Here is a 15,612-nt window from a genome sequence, read left to right as displayed (position 1 = left end):
GTTGTGACTTAGATGACGTTCAGAGCACATTTTATGCCCAATTCATGTAAAACTCCACGTAATCCCAAGGGGTTCACATACTTTAAGTTATTTGCCATAACGGCTGGAGGCACTGCCTAATAGTTATATATGGGAGTTGGACACCACCCAATTTATTTATAATTAATTATGAGAGCTGAGAGCTAACAAAATCATACCATAATACAAAACATACTGGTGATTGCATATTCGTATACATTGTCAAATATATGTATTAAGTGTTAACATGGCAGGAAGCAACAATGGGTCTACCTCTTCCAAACATAGCCATGGAAGTGAAGTTGCCCAGACTCTAGAGGCAACAGCTCCTAAGGAATCTGGGAGACCTCAGGAAGCTTTACAAAAATATGCAGAATATGGTGTAGTCGAATATATCCGCAAGAGGTTCGATATCAGAGACAGCATAGAGATGTTGGTAGCAGAAGAAAAGAGGCAGGCTCAGAGCATATGTGAGGACTTGTTTAGCCAAAATGGTCGGGTTTCTAGACTTTTAGTGACATTTGCAAAAGACAATAAAAGTCGTGACCGGCTTCTTCTAGAAGCATGGCCCATGTAAGGTTTGTGTGCAGTGAGTTTGCCCAACAAATGCCATCTCTAAAGAGACTTGTCAGAGATCCGCCGCATTTTGAAAACTAGGAACCAGGAAATAGAATCCTTGACAGACAGGCTTGACCAAGCATGTGTTCAGCTAAGCCAATCCAAAGAGAGTCAGGCAAGTCTGGTAGACCAAATTCAAAGTGCCCAATGCTTATATGAAGAGACCCATAGCAAATTTAAGCAACTTAAAAAGAAGTATAAGGAACTGTAACGTGAGCTAGATTTTTGTAGGCAAGGAAGAATGTCCCCTCTTGAAATGAACTCCCATACAGGAGGATAAAGATGATAAAGCAGAAATTGCACTAGTTAGATCTGAACAGAAAGGGTTAAAGAAACAGATAATGAGGTTAACTGCCCAATTAAATGCTGGCTTCCTGAGTCGGGCCAACCCAGCTAAGCAGGAAACGGGAATATCCATATCAGAGCGATGCACATGCAATCGATAGTGAAGCAGAATCAGAATATAGGTCACCCCCAGGGCATGCGGAGGAGGAGGCTAGGACTTCATTTAGTCAGGAAGTCCTGGGTATCATTCAAAAGATATGACACCCCAAAAGTCATCAAATCTCTAAAAGAAACTGTTCCCGTTTTTACTAAAAAAAAAAAAAAGAGTCCCCAGCCATTACTGAGCATATGGAAACATATGAGCATACTTTAGAAACTTTAGGCATTGAGGATGACAGTACAAAAATTGATTTCTATGGTTATGGAGAGAGGTAAAACATAGGTGTCACATGGAATTTGGGCCCTATAGAACCATTAACTCTGCCAAGGCTGTGGCCTATAACTTAAAGTGTGGTCCTAATCAAAGCCCCACAGAATTTCTCCCAGTATTGAAAAATGCTTAATTCCTGGCTGAGACCAGCCAGAATTCAAGACCCTATTTTATGAAGCGCTACCTGCTTATATAAAATTGGGACTTGCACAAGATTACAAGAAGGGATGCTCCCTCAATTGGCTGGTGAAAGAAAGCGACTATTTGTTCTCGATCCAACAATCCAGTGAGAGCAGGATAAAAAGAGAAGCCAAAACTAGTCCTAAAATAGTGGCAACTATTACCGTTTCTCCTCCAAATCTGAGTTTGCAGATGGAGAGGAGATCTTATGCAGATTTTGTCCAAGGTTGTTGGCCCAATAGACCCCCCCAGATTTGCACCTCATCCTCAGCAGGTGATGGAGGACAGACAAAGGCCAAAGAACTACGGTAGTGGAAATGAAAGGGGTCAGAGGTATGAAAATGGCCATTATGATAATGGAACGTAAGGGGTCAAAGGTATCCCCTTTTACTAGAAACCCCAATTTTATTTCAACTGATTTTTATTGAGAATTTCAGAGTCATAAACAAGGTAACAACATGTATAAACATTGTAATACAAGGTTCACAATAACAAGTGTGCAATCTACGAGTTGAATGAGGAGGTGGTAGGTCCTCACCATGTGGCCGGGGACCTGTTGGTCATAATCATGCTTACATGAGAGGTATGCTTGCGTTCCCTGAACCTTGTGGAAGTACTTAACATAATTAGAACTGGGTAGGGGTGGAAAGAAAGGGGTTAGGAAGAATATAGGGGGGAGGGAAGGGGCACCAAGAAGCTACAGATATAAGATCCAATATTAGTTGAGATTAGTAATCAGGTGAGTGAGCAATTGGGATGTTTTAACCATCGGGACCATTGCATTATGAATTTGTGATAAGTGGAATTTCGGAGAGCCGTTCTTTGTTCCATCTCACATTGTAGGTTGAGATCTACAAGGAGACGGGACAATAGGGGAGGTGACGTAGACCGCCATAATTTAGTAATATTTATCTTTGCTGCTGCCAGAATATGTACTATAATAGTGCGTGAGCGTGTGGGGAATGTTTCTATCGTCAAGTGAAGGAGGGCTAGATTAGGATTTGGGGTCATTGGTGAATCTATAATTGAAGCAATTGTTTGGAATACTTTATTCCAATACGATTTAATGGATTTGCACGACCATAGTAAGTGGAAAAGTGAGCCAGTTTCGCCACACTGTCTCCAACAGGCTTGTGATTGTTGTGGGTAGTATACAGATAATTTAGCAGGGGTCAAGTAGCATTGGTGGAGAATTTTCAGGTATGATTCCCAATGTGAGCTACACTTAGAGGCTTTGTATGTGATAGCAAACGCTGCTTTCCAGGATTGTGAGGATATTGGGAGAGGTAAGTTGCTCTCCCAGTTAGTCAGGGAGGACGTTTGGGTTATGAATTGCGCTTCAATTAGCAAAGTATAGAACGTGGATATCCCCTTCTTTGGATAGATAGTTCTATGTAGAAAATGGTGGGCAGTGGCGGGAAAGTCTATTTCAAGTGGTATGTTTGTTTTATGTAGCAAGTGTGTTATTTGCATAAAGGTGAATCGCTCTTTATCAGGTAGATGGAATCGCTCTTGGAGAGTCTGAAAGGAGATTGGTTTTTGAAGATTGTAGAGATCTTGGATATGATATATGCCGCACGCTTGCCAAGATGTCAAGTTCAATTGGGGAGAGAAAAAATGTAGGGATGACAATGGGGTAGGGATTCGTAAGTTAGTTTTGCAGGAGTGCGTGTAGGTCAAAAAGTCACGCCAAACCATAGAAACCCCAATTTTAAACAAATAAAAATTAATAGGAACCCTAATTTTACCAAAAACCCTGATTTTCATAGGTCCCCTCAAAATCAGGAACACCCACATCCTCAAAGGGTTAATTCAGTTCCCCATGCTCCCCTAAACTACAGGGAAACACGGGAACCCCAAAGAGCAAGACCGTGGCATCAGGACCGGAGAAGTAGTTCTGACTCCGAAACTCCTAACCAGTCCCATCCTGAACGTAACCAGACACACAGAAATTGGGAGAATAATCGAGATTCCTCCTACAGGCGCATCAAACAAATAGAGGCCCAGGTAAATAGAATGGTGGAACAAATGGAACGGCTTGTCAATAACCAATCTCTACTTCATCATTTTTAGGAGCAGCTCCTGTGACCAACCAAGGGTCACAGAATTAATAAGCAACCAGACCTCACTTCAACAGGGGAGAACACTGAATGAGGCGACAGGAGACGTGTATCCCATCCTTAACACACCCACAAATAAAGAACCTAGTTATCGGGCCAAGGGGGATCAGTTGTTGGTTATTAATTCTTCTCCTGTTTTTCAGTGTCCATGTATCCCTTCTAATACGGCCAAGTCATCGGAAATTATTGTGATTGACAAGCCGGATGCAACGCCAACTTCTAATTGTGCTTCCATCTTGAAACAATCCAAGAGTCCCGTCAGAAAGGATAAGTGTGAGGCGTCTGCGAAGTGCGGTGGGATAAATGCCAATCATATGTCATTAAAAGGCCCACAGATCTTCAACCATGCTAATTTCATGTGTGAGATGACTGAATCTGATGGGAGATATTAAGCTACAGTGGAGGTGCAGGATGTCAGTGATCACCCCATTTTAGGCCTAATAGACACTGGATCCCAGGCTACCATTATGTTGCAGGAATATTTTAACCGAGTGGTAAATGTCATGCCCAATAAGCCAAAACGTAGAAGCTTTGACAGCTCACTGATTAGCATAGGTGGAGATCCTTTGCAAGTCATAGGTACCGCATGGCTAAAACTTACATTAGGTAATAAGGAACTTAGCATAGTTCTTCCTTTTGTACCAGGGAAGAAATTGGTCAGCCATAAACTCCACATACTTTGCAGAGGTCATCTTTACACCTTCGGGGGCTCTAAAGGGGCCGACCCGCTCTGTTCTCACAATTCCGGCCCAGAACATGACTCCACCACCGCCTTGCTGACGTCGCAGCCTTGTTGGAACAGGGTGGCCGTCCACCAACCATCCACTACTCTATCCATCTGGATCATCCAGGGTTGCATGGCACTCATCAGTGAACAGGACTGTTTGAAAATTAGTCTTCATGTATTTTTCTGCCCAATGCAGCCATTTCTGCTTGTGAGCATTGGTTATTGGTGGCCAAATAGAAGGTTTATGCACAGTTGCTAAACTCTGGAGGACACTACACCTTGATGTCCGTGGGACTCCAGAGGCACCAGCAGCTTCAAATATCTGTTTGCTGCTATGTAATGGTATTTTAGCAGCTGCTCTCTTGAAATATCATGAAATATCTAATGTTTTCATACCTCGTCCAAGGCATTGAACTATTTCACTCTTTTCGGCAGCAGAGAGATCCTTTTTCTTCCCCATATTGCTTGAAAATGGTGCTCTGCTTAATAATGTGGAACACCCTCCTTTAGTAGTTTTTCCTTAAATTGGGCTCACCGGCCAATCTAATTATCACAGGTGTCCGAGATTGTTTTCAGTTATCAAAAGAGCCCTGACACACAATGCCATCCATGAGTTACACTGAAAAACAAAATATTTAATCTTTGTGACACTTAAATAGAATTTGCATAATAATTTGGAACGCGGTGTAGTTCTATTGATCCTATTTTTGTTTCTTATCCTTTATAATTATTTCTGTAATGATTTTACTTATTTCAAAGGTCTAGATAATATTTATTTTGACAGCTGAATGAAAAAATAAAGGTCTGCAATAAAAAAAAAATGGCGTGGGGTTCCCCCTCCCATCCATACAAAGCCCTTCGGGTCTGGTATGGATATTAAGGGGTATCTCCACGCCAAAATTAAAAAAAAAAAAACAGCGTGGGGTTCCCCCCAAAATCCATACCAGACCCTTATCCGAGCATGCAGCCCGGCAGTTAAAGAAAGGGGGGGACGAGCGAGCGCCCCCCTGCTGAACCATGCCAGGCCACATGCCCTCAACATAGGGGGGGGTGCTTTGGAGCAGGGGGGCTCCCCCCAAAGCACCTTGTCCCCATGTTGATGGGGACAAGGGCCTCTTCGCCACAACCCTGGCCGGTGGTTGTGGGGGTCTGCGGGCGGGGTGCTTATCAGAATCTGGAAGCCCCCTTTAACAAGGGGGCCCCCAGATCCTGCCCCCCCCTACATGAATGAGTATGCGGTACATGGTACCGTTACTAATTCACAAAAAAACAAAGTGTAGTGTAAAAAACCACAGGACAGGGTCTTTGACAAGTCCTTTAATAAAAGAATGTTCCCCGAAGTAGATCCAACGTCAATTACGGTGCCCCAAAGCACCCCCCATGTTGAGGGCATGTGGCCTGGTATGGTTCAGGAGGGCGGGGTGCTCTCTTGTCCCCCCCCCTTTCCTGACCTGCCGGGCTGTATGCTCGGATAAGGGTTTGGCATGGATTTTGGGGGGGACTTCACGCCATTGTTTTTTAAACTTTGGCATGGAGTTACCCCTTAATATCCATACCAGACCCGAAGGGCTTGGTATGGATGGGGGGGGAGGACCCCACACCATTTTTTTATTATTTATTTAATTTACGGAAATTATTTAAAATTCAACTGGAGCGTCCCCCCCTCCTGAACCATACCAGGCCACATTCCTGTGAAATCTAAATTGTAAAACTGTACTGAGTTCATAAATAAAGCTGTATGTAATTGAGGTCTTAGGGTTAATGGATGCTGTGGCCTGTAGAGTGGGAATCAGTGGTTTGTTTTTGTGGCTATCGCCGTTTGGAGGCAACCTATGTTACACAATGGACATGCTGCAGGTCATAATTTGACAAGCATATGGGTGCAGGTGTACAGCCCTGAACACAGACAGTGAGCGTTCAGGGCCACTTCCCCACGCCTTCACCCCTGTCAGATTAAAACCTGTGTTCATACAGCTGCTGTGTCCCCATAGTGTAACAGGTGGCTCCAGCCACATGATTAACCCCCTCATTCATTCTGTACAGGCCAGAGGACCTGTGTGAATGGGGCATTTTTTACTTTTTTTTCCTCAGCTCATTATTTCAATGGGCTGCCTAATGTTTGGGAACATGCAAAAATACTGCAGGCATATTATTGTAAAAGTGTGTTGCACCTAACTGCACAGTAGTGTGGTGCCATGCGTTTTGGTGGCTGTGAATGCATCTGTGTGTACTAGACGTGTGGAGGTGCAATTAAGTTTTCATCATGGTATCTGCACACATCTGCAGAGGGCATTGCATTTCTTTGCTGTGCTGGAAGAAACGTGCTGTTGCATGCGTTTCTGCACCACAAATGGTGTGAACAAGTCCTAAGGGCCAGTTCACACTATAGAAACACAGTGTAGATGCGTTCCAGATGCGTTTTTGCATGCACTTTTTTGATGCATGTTTAGCGTGTTCCAGAGCATTTTGGATGCGTTTTTGATGTGTTTCACTGCATTTTGGATGCGTTTTTTGTGTGTTCCAGTGCATTTTGGATGTGTTCTTGGTGGGTTCCAGCGCATTTTGGATGCCTTTTAGGTGTGTTCCAGTGCATTTTGGATGCATACTTGGTGTGTTCCAGTGCATTTTAGATGCGTTTTTGACGTGTTCCAGTGCATTTTTTTATGCATTCCAGTTAATTTTTTTCCCCTCTCTTTTTCTTAAATTTAATTAGGGTCATGTGCGTTTTAGTGCGTTCCAGGGCATTTTACAGTACAGTTCTATGCATAAACAATGCAGCCTGTTCGAGTTTTTTGGCAGCACCTGCAACGCACTGGAACTGCAAGCACTGATGTTAACTATGACCTTGACAACCATATAACCTTCTTTCTGTGCGTTTTGGATGCAAAAAAAGCAACTGAAACACATGTAGTGTGAACTGGCCCTAAAGGTTATTATAGGTAAGGGAACGGGACTGACCAGGAATTGTGAATTCAATCAGACTAGTGGTGGGACACAATCAGAAATCATACAATAATGCGAGATCTGAGCTGTAGGTGATAGGAAATGAGACACATTAACTTGATCAGTAAATAAATAGTTAAATAAAAAGAGTGGGGCAGTGATACATAGATTTGCAGATGGAACAGATGACAGGGGTGGGGGAGGGGGTCAAGTTGTATAAGGAGAGAGGTTTAAGGGCTCATTCACACTTGACTTTATTTCTAACTCTTGCCAAACGGCACTATAGCATTTGACAGGTGTTTGGGAAGCGTTTTTAACGCTCCTCAAATGCTCCCCAAACGCTCTATGCACGGTTTCGAGGCATGTGATAAGCATTTGCCAAGCGTTAAAACTGCACCATAAATGCCTGTAATGAAGTCAAATGGTATTAACGCTCCAAAAATGCCTCGCAACCACACCACAAACGTCTGCCAGGCATTTGAGGAACGGCACCATAGACTTGAATGGGAGGCTTCAACTCCTCCTGACTGGACATGAGGCGCCAGTTTTGCCGTGACGCAATGCTAACGCTTCAGTGTGAACAGCACTGTGTGCTGCCATGTGCAGAATTTTCATAGGCATTTGAGAAGCGTAAAAAATGCTTCCCAAAGGTCTGTCTGACGCCTGCTGACAAAGCTAGTGTGAACGTAGCCTTAGAGAAGATAAAAAAAGTTGTAATGAAATATAAACAGAAGGAAAATTGAAAGTTTCAAACTTGTCAGACGAACAGGACACAGGTAAGATTCACTCCCTTTCCACTTTCTAGTCAGTAGCCAAATTCTTGATTGATTGATCAATATTCCTGGCACTGACAGAACCCTGGAAATTGATCTCCATTTTTTGGGCATTCACAAATGTCAAGGAGTTTACAATCTAAGACCAGAAACTCAGATATATAAAAGGCTCAATTAACCTAACAGCATGTCTTTGAAGTGTTGGCAGAAACACACCCGTGCAGAGAAAGCATGCAAACTGAGATGCAGAGGTACAGCCATGACTGGTATTAGAACCCATGACCTGTGCTGTAAGTTCTGAGTTCTAACCACTAAGCCACTGTAGGAGACAGAGTGTGTGAGCTGCAATGTAGAATAGTTACATTGTTTAAAAATAATGATAAAGCGAGCGCTGGTAAAATTATATAGACTACTAAAATGGTATTACCAGGGGCAGACTGACAACTCATGGAGCCCCCGGGCAATAGGGGATCATGGGGCCTCTGTGTCCTCTCCCACACTCCAACCACACCCAAAAAAACCTATGAAAGGTATCAGGGGCATCTCATGGGGCCCCCTACTGACCTCGGGCCCTTAGGCAGTGCCCGAGTTCCCAAATGGCCAGTCAGCCCCTGGGTATTACACAAGATAAATATAAATCTAGGTATAGATATGAAGGTAGCAGCTAGCACTCAGGCTATTGGCAACAGTCCCAGAATAGAAATATGTTAAAGTAATAGTGCAGCGCTATAAATGCATGTTAACAATCATAAATGCATGTAAAGTCAACAAAGTGCAAATAAGTGGAAGAATGATGTAAACTGGTAAATGGTGCTAAAAAAGTTCATATAATTATTCCTGAATAATGGAATGTCCTTGGTGTGAGAGTACCAACTCAGAGAGTACCTATGAATGGAACGTGTGGTTTATCCATGACGGACAGTAGTGCATGGACTCGTGAAAGGTAATCCACCCTTGGGACTGGTGTACACTCACCAGAACAAAAGTATTAATGCGCATGGGTTATACACATCACACATCTGGGGGTGCAGAGGTATGTTGGCAGCTATAGGATAGTCATCCAACTCCATCCATCCATCCATCCATCCGGGTGGGTGCCAAAATGGTCTCAGGGAGGAATTAGCTCAGCCACAGGAGGCAGAAAGGTGCCTAATAGTGTAGTACTTTATTTAATGTTCACGAGTAACAATTTAAAATATCCACGTGGAGTAATAAAAATAATAGCAAAGTGATTACCACTCCTCAATGGCGTGGCATTAGCAATAGGGCTCCACCCAATGCGTTTTGTGTACCAACACGTCTATTGGTGTGCCCCTGAGGACGTGTTAGTACACAAAATGCATTGGGTGGAGCCTTATTGCTGACACCACGCCACCACCATTGAGGAGCATCCACCATCTTGATACTCACTTTATCCCATAGTTGCCAGCATACCGCTGCACCCCCAGATGTGTGATGTGTATAACCCATGCACATTAATACTTTTGTTCTGGTGAGTGTACACCCGTCCCAAGGGTGGATTATCTTTCACGAGTTCATGAACTACTGTTCGTCACGGATAAACCACACGTGCCATTCATAGATACTCTCTGAGTTGGTACTCTCACACAAAGGACATTCCATTATTCAGGAATGATTATATGAACTTTTTTAGCGCCATTTACCAGTTTAAATCATTATTGCACTTATTTGCACTTTTTTGATTTTTCATGCGTTTATGATTGATAACATGCATTTATAGCGCTGCACTATTACTTTAACATAGAATAGTTACATGATTAAAGAGAATGAAGATATATAATTATATTGGGAAATTAGAACTAGACAGTCCCAATTTTTTGAGATAAGTGTGAAAATGTTTGACATTTGAAAATAGAATGTATGACATTCATTAGGAAATGCATTAGTTGTCTGATCATTTTGGAGAAACAGCAACCCAAAAAAAAAAATTAATATAGGTGTACTTTTTATTTTAAATTATAAATATTCTCATATGCAAACAGAAAAACGCCAACGGTACAAAGCCTGCAGTTGTGCGCCACCTAGCAAACATATACGGCATTGCATCTAGAAATATGCTAGACGTGATATTGGATTTACTAACAGGAAAAGAGTCTACAAGTAGACTCTTTTCAATGAGTTTGCTAGATGCCTTTCTGAAGACTGACAGGTCTTTATTGATGGAATTGAGTCTACCTGAATGTTTAGTGTCTGCTGGTAGACTCAATTCTTAGTAAATCAGGGCCATAGCATTTATCAATCTATAGAAGCAGTCTTAATGAAAGTTGAGCTTGGCAGAGTCATCCTGGCTTCTGCTTTTAGCCAGAATTGAGAGGTTTGTAGCATTATCCCTCCCCTGTGTGGCTAGTTAGTTCCCAGATGTGCTGACATAGAGCTGTCAGGAAAGCAGAAAATTGAATGACTTATCGTAACGAGCTCCATGTCAGCACAATTTCCACCCAACTTGGTAGGACTAGTTACTGAACGCCAAGGCTGCAGGTGGACTCAAATTTATGAGTTAGGTCCTGGAAGCATGGGGGGAGGAGGTGGGGCCCTTACCCAGCTGTGCTGACATGGAGCTCGTCAGGAAAGGAAAATTACGGTATCTGTCATTCAATTTTCTGTTATATAGACCCCTATCTTTCATTACTGTTTTACTATTTAATTGTTGTACAGAGATGTTGTGTATTGTTTACAATGCAACACAAATGTAAAGAAAGTTCATATTTTTATCATAAAGTAGATAGTGAACAGCTGCTTACAAACATAAAATTACAAACATATTTATCTGCAATAATTATGAGAATCTCAAAAGTCTGTGGACTTTTGCAGTAATGGAAGGTAGCTGTTAACCTCCCTGGCGGTATTCCCGAGTGTAGCTCGGGTAAAGTTTCAGTACCACAAGCGGTAACCCCGAGCTACACTCTGGCTTACCATGCGGCGCTGCTCCGGGATTCCTCGATCACTTACCTTGTCCTGCGCTCCCGCAATGTCCCTCCTGCAGTGTCCCCGGCAATGTAATCCGGCAGATGCGGGCATCTATCATCTGTGTTCCGTCCTCTGCGAGCGTCGGGATGTACAGGGACGGAACGGAGGGAAATTTGAAAATGACAAAAAGTGACTTTCACTAAAATCACTAAAATCACATAGTATAACATTACTGTATCAAGGCATTTCACATATATTTTGTCCCGAGTGCTTTGTCCTGTGCCCTGCCTGCATTTTTACTGTTCTTTCTGCCTGGAAACTGAGAAACATCCATGGCGTCCAAAAAGCGTCCCTTTAGGTCAAAAGCGGTTTTAGACTAGCTAGAGAACAGCGATAGTAAATTATAACCACTTGCAGAATTGAGTGATAATGATTTGTGGGGAAATTCGTCATCAGACACTGAAAAAGATTTTGCTACTAAGATCAGTGATGTGCGAACTTGGCGCTCTATTTAAAATTTCAGTGTTTTTGGTTTGATTATATTATTGAATTACATTTATTATTATTATATTATTATTTATTATGATTATTTATTAAATTATAATTTATGATTTCGCTTTTCAAATTTTAACATACCCGGGATGTTTACTAGACTCTTGTTCGGACAGATTTCAGTGAGTTATTCCTAAAAAATTACAGGCCTATAATATAAAACGCCAAATTTCCATGCAAAATAATGGTACCGCTTTCAGCACCAAAAATCTGAAATAATCATACCGCCAGGGAGGTTAATATGTTCTTTATCACAGCCTCAGTCTAATACAAACACAAATACTACCTTAATAGTATTGCACGAAGGGCTAATTCACACTAGATGCAGTTCAGTGTGCTTTTTTCTGCATCAAAAATGCATGCACAGTGTTTTCCATGTATTCCTGGTTCACACTAGTGCAGTCAGTTCCAGTCAGTTTCTGGTGCAGAAAAAAAAGTAGAACACGCTGCAATTTTTCTGCACAGAACCATACTGGAACATGGCAAACTGCATAAAACTGCACAGAAACTGCATGTGGTGTGAAGTGTAAGGCTGCTTTCACACTGAGGAGTTTTTGATGCATTTTTGCGTAAAAGAAAACGCCTGAAAAGCTCAAGAAAATTGCTTCCCTGTGTTTGTGAATGTATATCTATGTATGTTTTCACACTGAGGCATTGCGCTTGCGGTGCGGTGTAAAAACTCCTGCTTTCAGCATCTTTGAGGCATGTTTGGGGAGTTAAAAAAAAGCCTCAAAAACACCACTTCCCATTGAAATGAATGGTAACCTCCTCAAAAACGTTCTACTATTGCTAGTATGCGGTATTTACCGAAAATAGCAAAAACACTCCGTAAATACTGCATAAAAAGGCCTTAAAGTCAATTCACAAAAGGAAATAATTAAATGCATGCGGTAATTAAGTAGTGGTCCAGGCTTGCGGTATGTTCTGGTATCTGCCAGTATTGTTATGGGTTGTTAAGGAATGGGTGGCCGCAGAGTCCCTAACAACCTACGAATAATGTAAAAAAAAAAAAAAAAAGCCGGCAATTACAAAACAATACAAAAAATTACATGGGATCCCCCCTCCATCCATACCAAGCCCTTTGGGTCTTGTTAGGATTTTGAGGGGATCCCCCACGCCAACATTTTTAAAAAAATATTGTGGGGTCCCCCCAAAATCCATACCAAACCCTTATCCGAGCATACAGCCTGGCAGGTCAAAAAAGGGGGGTGGGGATTTTGAACCATACCAGGCCACATGCTCTCAACATGGGGGGTGCTTTGGGGCAGGGGTGCTGCCCCCCTAAAGCACCTTGTCCCCATGTTGATGGGGACAAGGGCCTCTTCCCCACAACCCTGGGCTGTAGTTGTGGGGGTCTGCCAATGGGGGGCTTATCGGAATCTGGAATCCCCCTTTAGCAAGGGGGCTCCCAGATCCTGGACCCCCCATGTAAATGAGTATGGGGTACATGTTACCGTTACCCATTCACAAAAAAAAAAACTGTATTGTGAAAAAAGACAGGAGACAGTCTTTGACAAGTCCTTTATTAAAAGAAGGAATAAAAAGAATGTCCCCCTAAGTAGATCCAACGTCAATCACAATGCCCGCCGCCACCGGAAAAAAAAGGCTCTTCTCCTGACGCTGGTTCCCTGCTGTCTGACTGCTCTGCTCCACGCCCTTTTTTTGGCATGGGGTTCCCCTAAAAATCCATACCAGACCCGAAGGGCTGGCAATTCTTTTTTTTACATTCAGCTGTCAGTGGGGAATCCCGCTGACAGCTGAAACATTAACACATGTTTTTCACTTATAAAATACCACATGACTTGATAAAGTAACTCATGCAGTATTTTAGTAGTGTTTTTTAGTGAATTAAAAATATGCTATGCGGTATCCTACTGCATACTCGAATGCAGTAAGATACCGCTTAGTGAATTGGTCCCAATATCATCTATTGCATCATTTGTTGCAAGGTTTTGGGATTAAAAGCTTGCCAAAAATGTGCAAATCTGCCCAATTTGAGCTACAAAAGTAAGTCACATGTCCAGGATGTTGCTCTTGAAAAATGCTTCAAAAACACCTAAAAAACACTCCAAAAACACTAGTCATTTTTCAAGCATTTTTGAGGCGAACCAGTGTGAAAGCAGCCTAAGCAAAACCGTATCCGGAATTCATCCAGAGTTCATTTTTTAAGTGTGAACTGGCCCTTAAACACATATTGGTATGATTTTAAATATCCAGAATGCATTTTTACACTAATGTCTTCTTGGTAGTGTATTTGAATTACGATCAACAAGTTATAATTGTTCGAAAATAAAACTTCTTTGCTCTTTAAAGCTCCATGCACACTAGCACTTTTTTCAAAAGTTCAAAAACACTGGAAAAAACGCTGGATAAAAAATGCTGGTAATAATGTTTTTATAGTTGCATTTTAGTAGCATTCAGGAGCATATTAGCGTTTTTACAGCACATGTAGAGGAGAAAAAAAGATAGAAAAAAGCTGTTATGAGCATTTTAGTAGCTACAAAAAAAGCTACAAAAACAATTTTTTCTGCTCCTAGATGCTGAATCTGAAAATTTTTTATTAGCCTTAAGTAGTGTGTATGGACACATAGGATAACACCATTTAAATATGCTGATATTATCTTCCAGGAGCTTAAAAAACACTAGTGTGCATGGAGCCTAACAATTTAAAGAAATGACAAATTAGTAGTAGAGCTCATTGTAAAATTGTAGTTAAGAATTTCTTACCAAGGAAAAATAGAAACATCCTTCCGGTATACCGAGAAAGTTTCCCAAACAGCAACGAGCAGATAGCATTGACTGCTGCAAAGCAGATCATTACATATCCAACAAAATGTATCCCAAGAGAACAGGTAACATAAGACTATAAAAGAAAGAAGAGAAATTACAGTTTACCAAACATACAATTTTATTTTTATTTTTTCCAGCCCTTTTGACATCAGAAAAAGTGAATACAGCCTTGGTCACTGGACAGACTGGGAAATCAAAAGAAGGTGTTGTCTACATTGAGGGCTAGGTTACACTAGATACAGTCCAATGCTTTTTTTTTCAGCATCAAAAATGCATGCACAGTTAGAGTCTGAGCCTGAGAACTGAATCTCAAAAGTCCATTGAATTCTGCAGCAATGGAAGGAAGCTGTTAATATGTTCGACTCGATTACTGTAACTCCCTCCTCACTGGCCTGCCTCCCCACAGGCTATCCCCACTTCAGTCGATCCTGAATACGGCAGCCAGATTCATCTACTTTACCAACCGTTCCGTTTCTGCCACCCCCCTCTGCCAATCCCTCCACTGGCTTCCGATTGCCCAACAGATCAAATTCAAACGGCTAACACTGACGTACAAAGCTGTGCATAATTCTGCCCCAAATACATCACTGACCTAATATCCAAATACCACCCAAAACACACTCTCCGCTCTTCACAAGACCTCCTCTCTAGTTCCCTGATCTCCTCCTCCCATGCCCGCCTCCAGGACTTCTCCAGGGCATCACCCATCCTCTGGAACTCCCTACCCCAATCCACCCACTCTCCTCTCCTTTAGGCGCACCCTAAAAACCCACCTGTTCAGGGAAGCCTACCCCACCCTCTGCTAACTGCCGATCTCCTCCACTCATCCTACCACTCCATCCCCCACAGCTTTTCCTCCCGTACCACTATCCCCTCCCTCCTAGATTGTAAGCTCCAAGGAGCAGGGCCCTCGAACCCCTCGTGTATCGCACTGTATTGTTATTGTACTGTCTCATGTATTGTCTCCAATTGTAATGTGCAGCGCTGAGCGAACTGTTGGCACTATATAAATACTGTATAATAATAATAATGTTCTTTATCACAGCCTCAAACTAATACAAACACAAACACTACCTTTATAGGATTGCATGAAGTGCTAGTTCACACTAGATGCAGTTCAGTGCACTTTTGTTCTGCATCAAAAATGCATGCACAGTGTTTTCCATGTATTCCAATGGAGCTAGTCCACACCAGTGCAGTAAGTTCCAGTCAGTTTCAGGTGCAGAAAAGAAAGTAGAACATGCTGCA

At 42.2% G+C, this 15,612-nt stretch overlaps 1 protein-coding gene across 2 annotated transcripts in view; it reads right to left on the bottom strand.

The window, feature by feature from the left end:
- Window positions 1-15,612, bottom strand: part of UNC93A (unc-93 homolog A) — a 729,857-nt gene that overhangs the window by 79,950 nt on the left and 634,295 nt on the right. The window contains exons 6-7 of one of the 2 annotated variants that reach the window (XM_089660014.1): window positions 14,302-14,437; window positions 11,065-11,154 (exon numbers count right to left, since the gene is read on the bottom strand). In XM_089660014.1, the coding sequence (XP_089516140.1) occupies window positions 11,065-11,154; window positions 14,302-14,437 (226 nt within the window). The remainder of the gene's footprint in view (window positions 1-11,064; window positions 11,155-14,301; window positions 14,438-15,612) is intronic. The other variant, XM_089660015.1, reaches the window with a different exon arrangement.

This window comes from Staurois parvus, unplaced genomic scaffold (genome assembly GCF_062004578.1).
Source record: "Staurois parvus isolate SC_StPar_1 unplaced genomic scaffold, SC_StPar_1.0 ptg001196l, whole genome shotgun sequence".
In the NCBI taxonomy this organism is placed as follows: domain Eukaryota; kingdom Metazoa; phylum Chordata; class Amphibia; order Anura; family Ranidae; genus Staurois; species Staurois parvus.
Note: the sequence above shows the minus strand (reverse complement) of the source record. Positions and strands in the feature narration are given on the sequence as shown.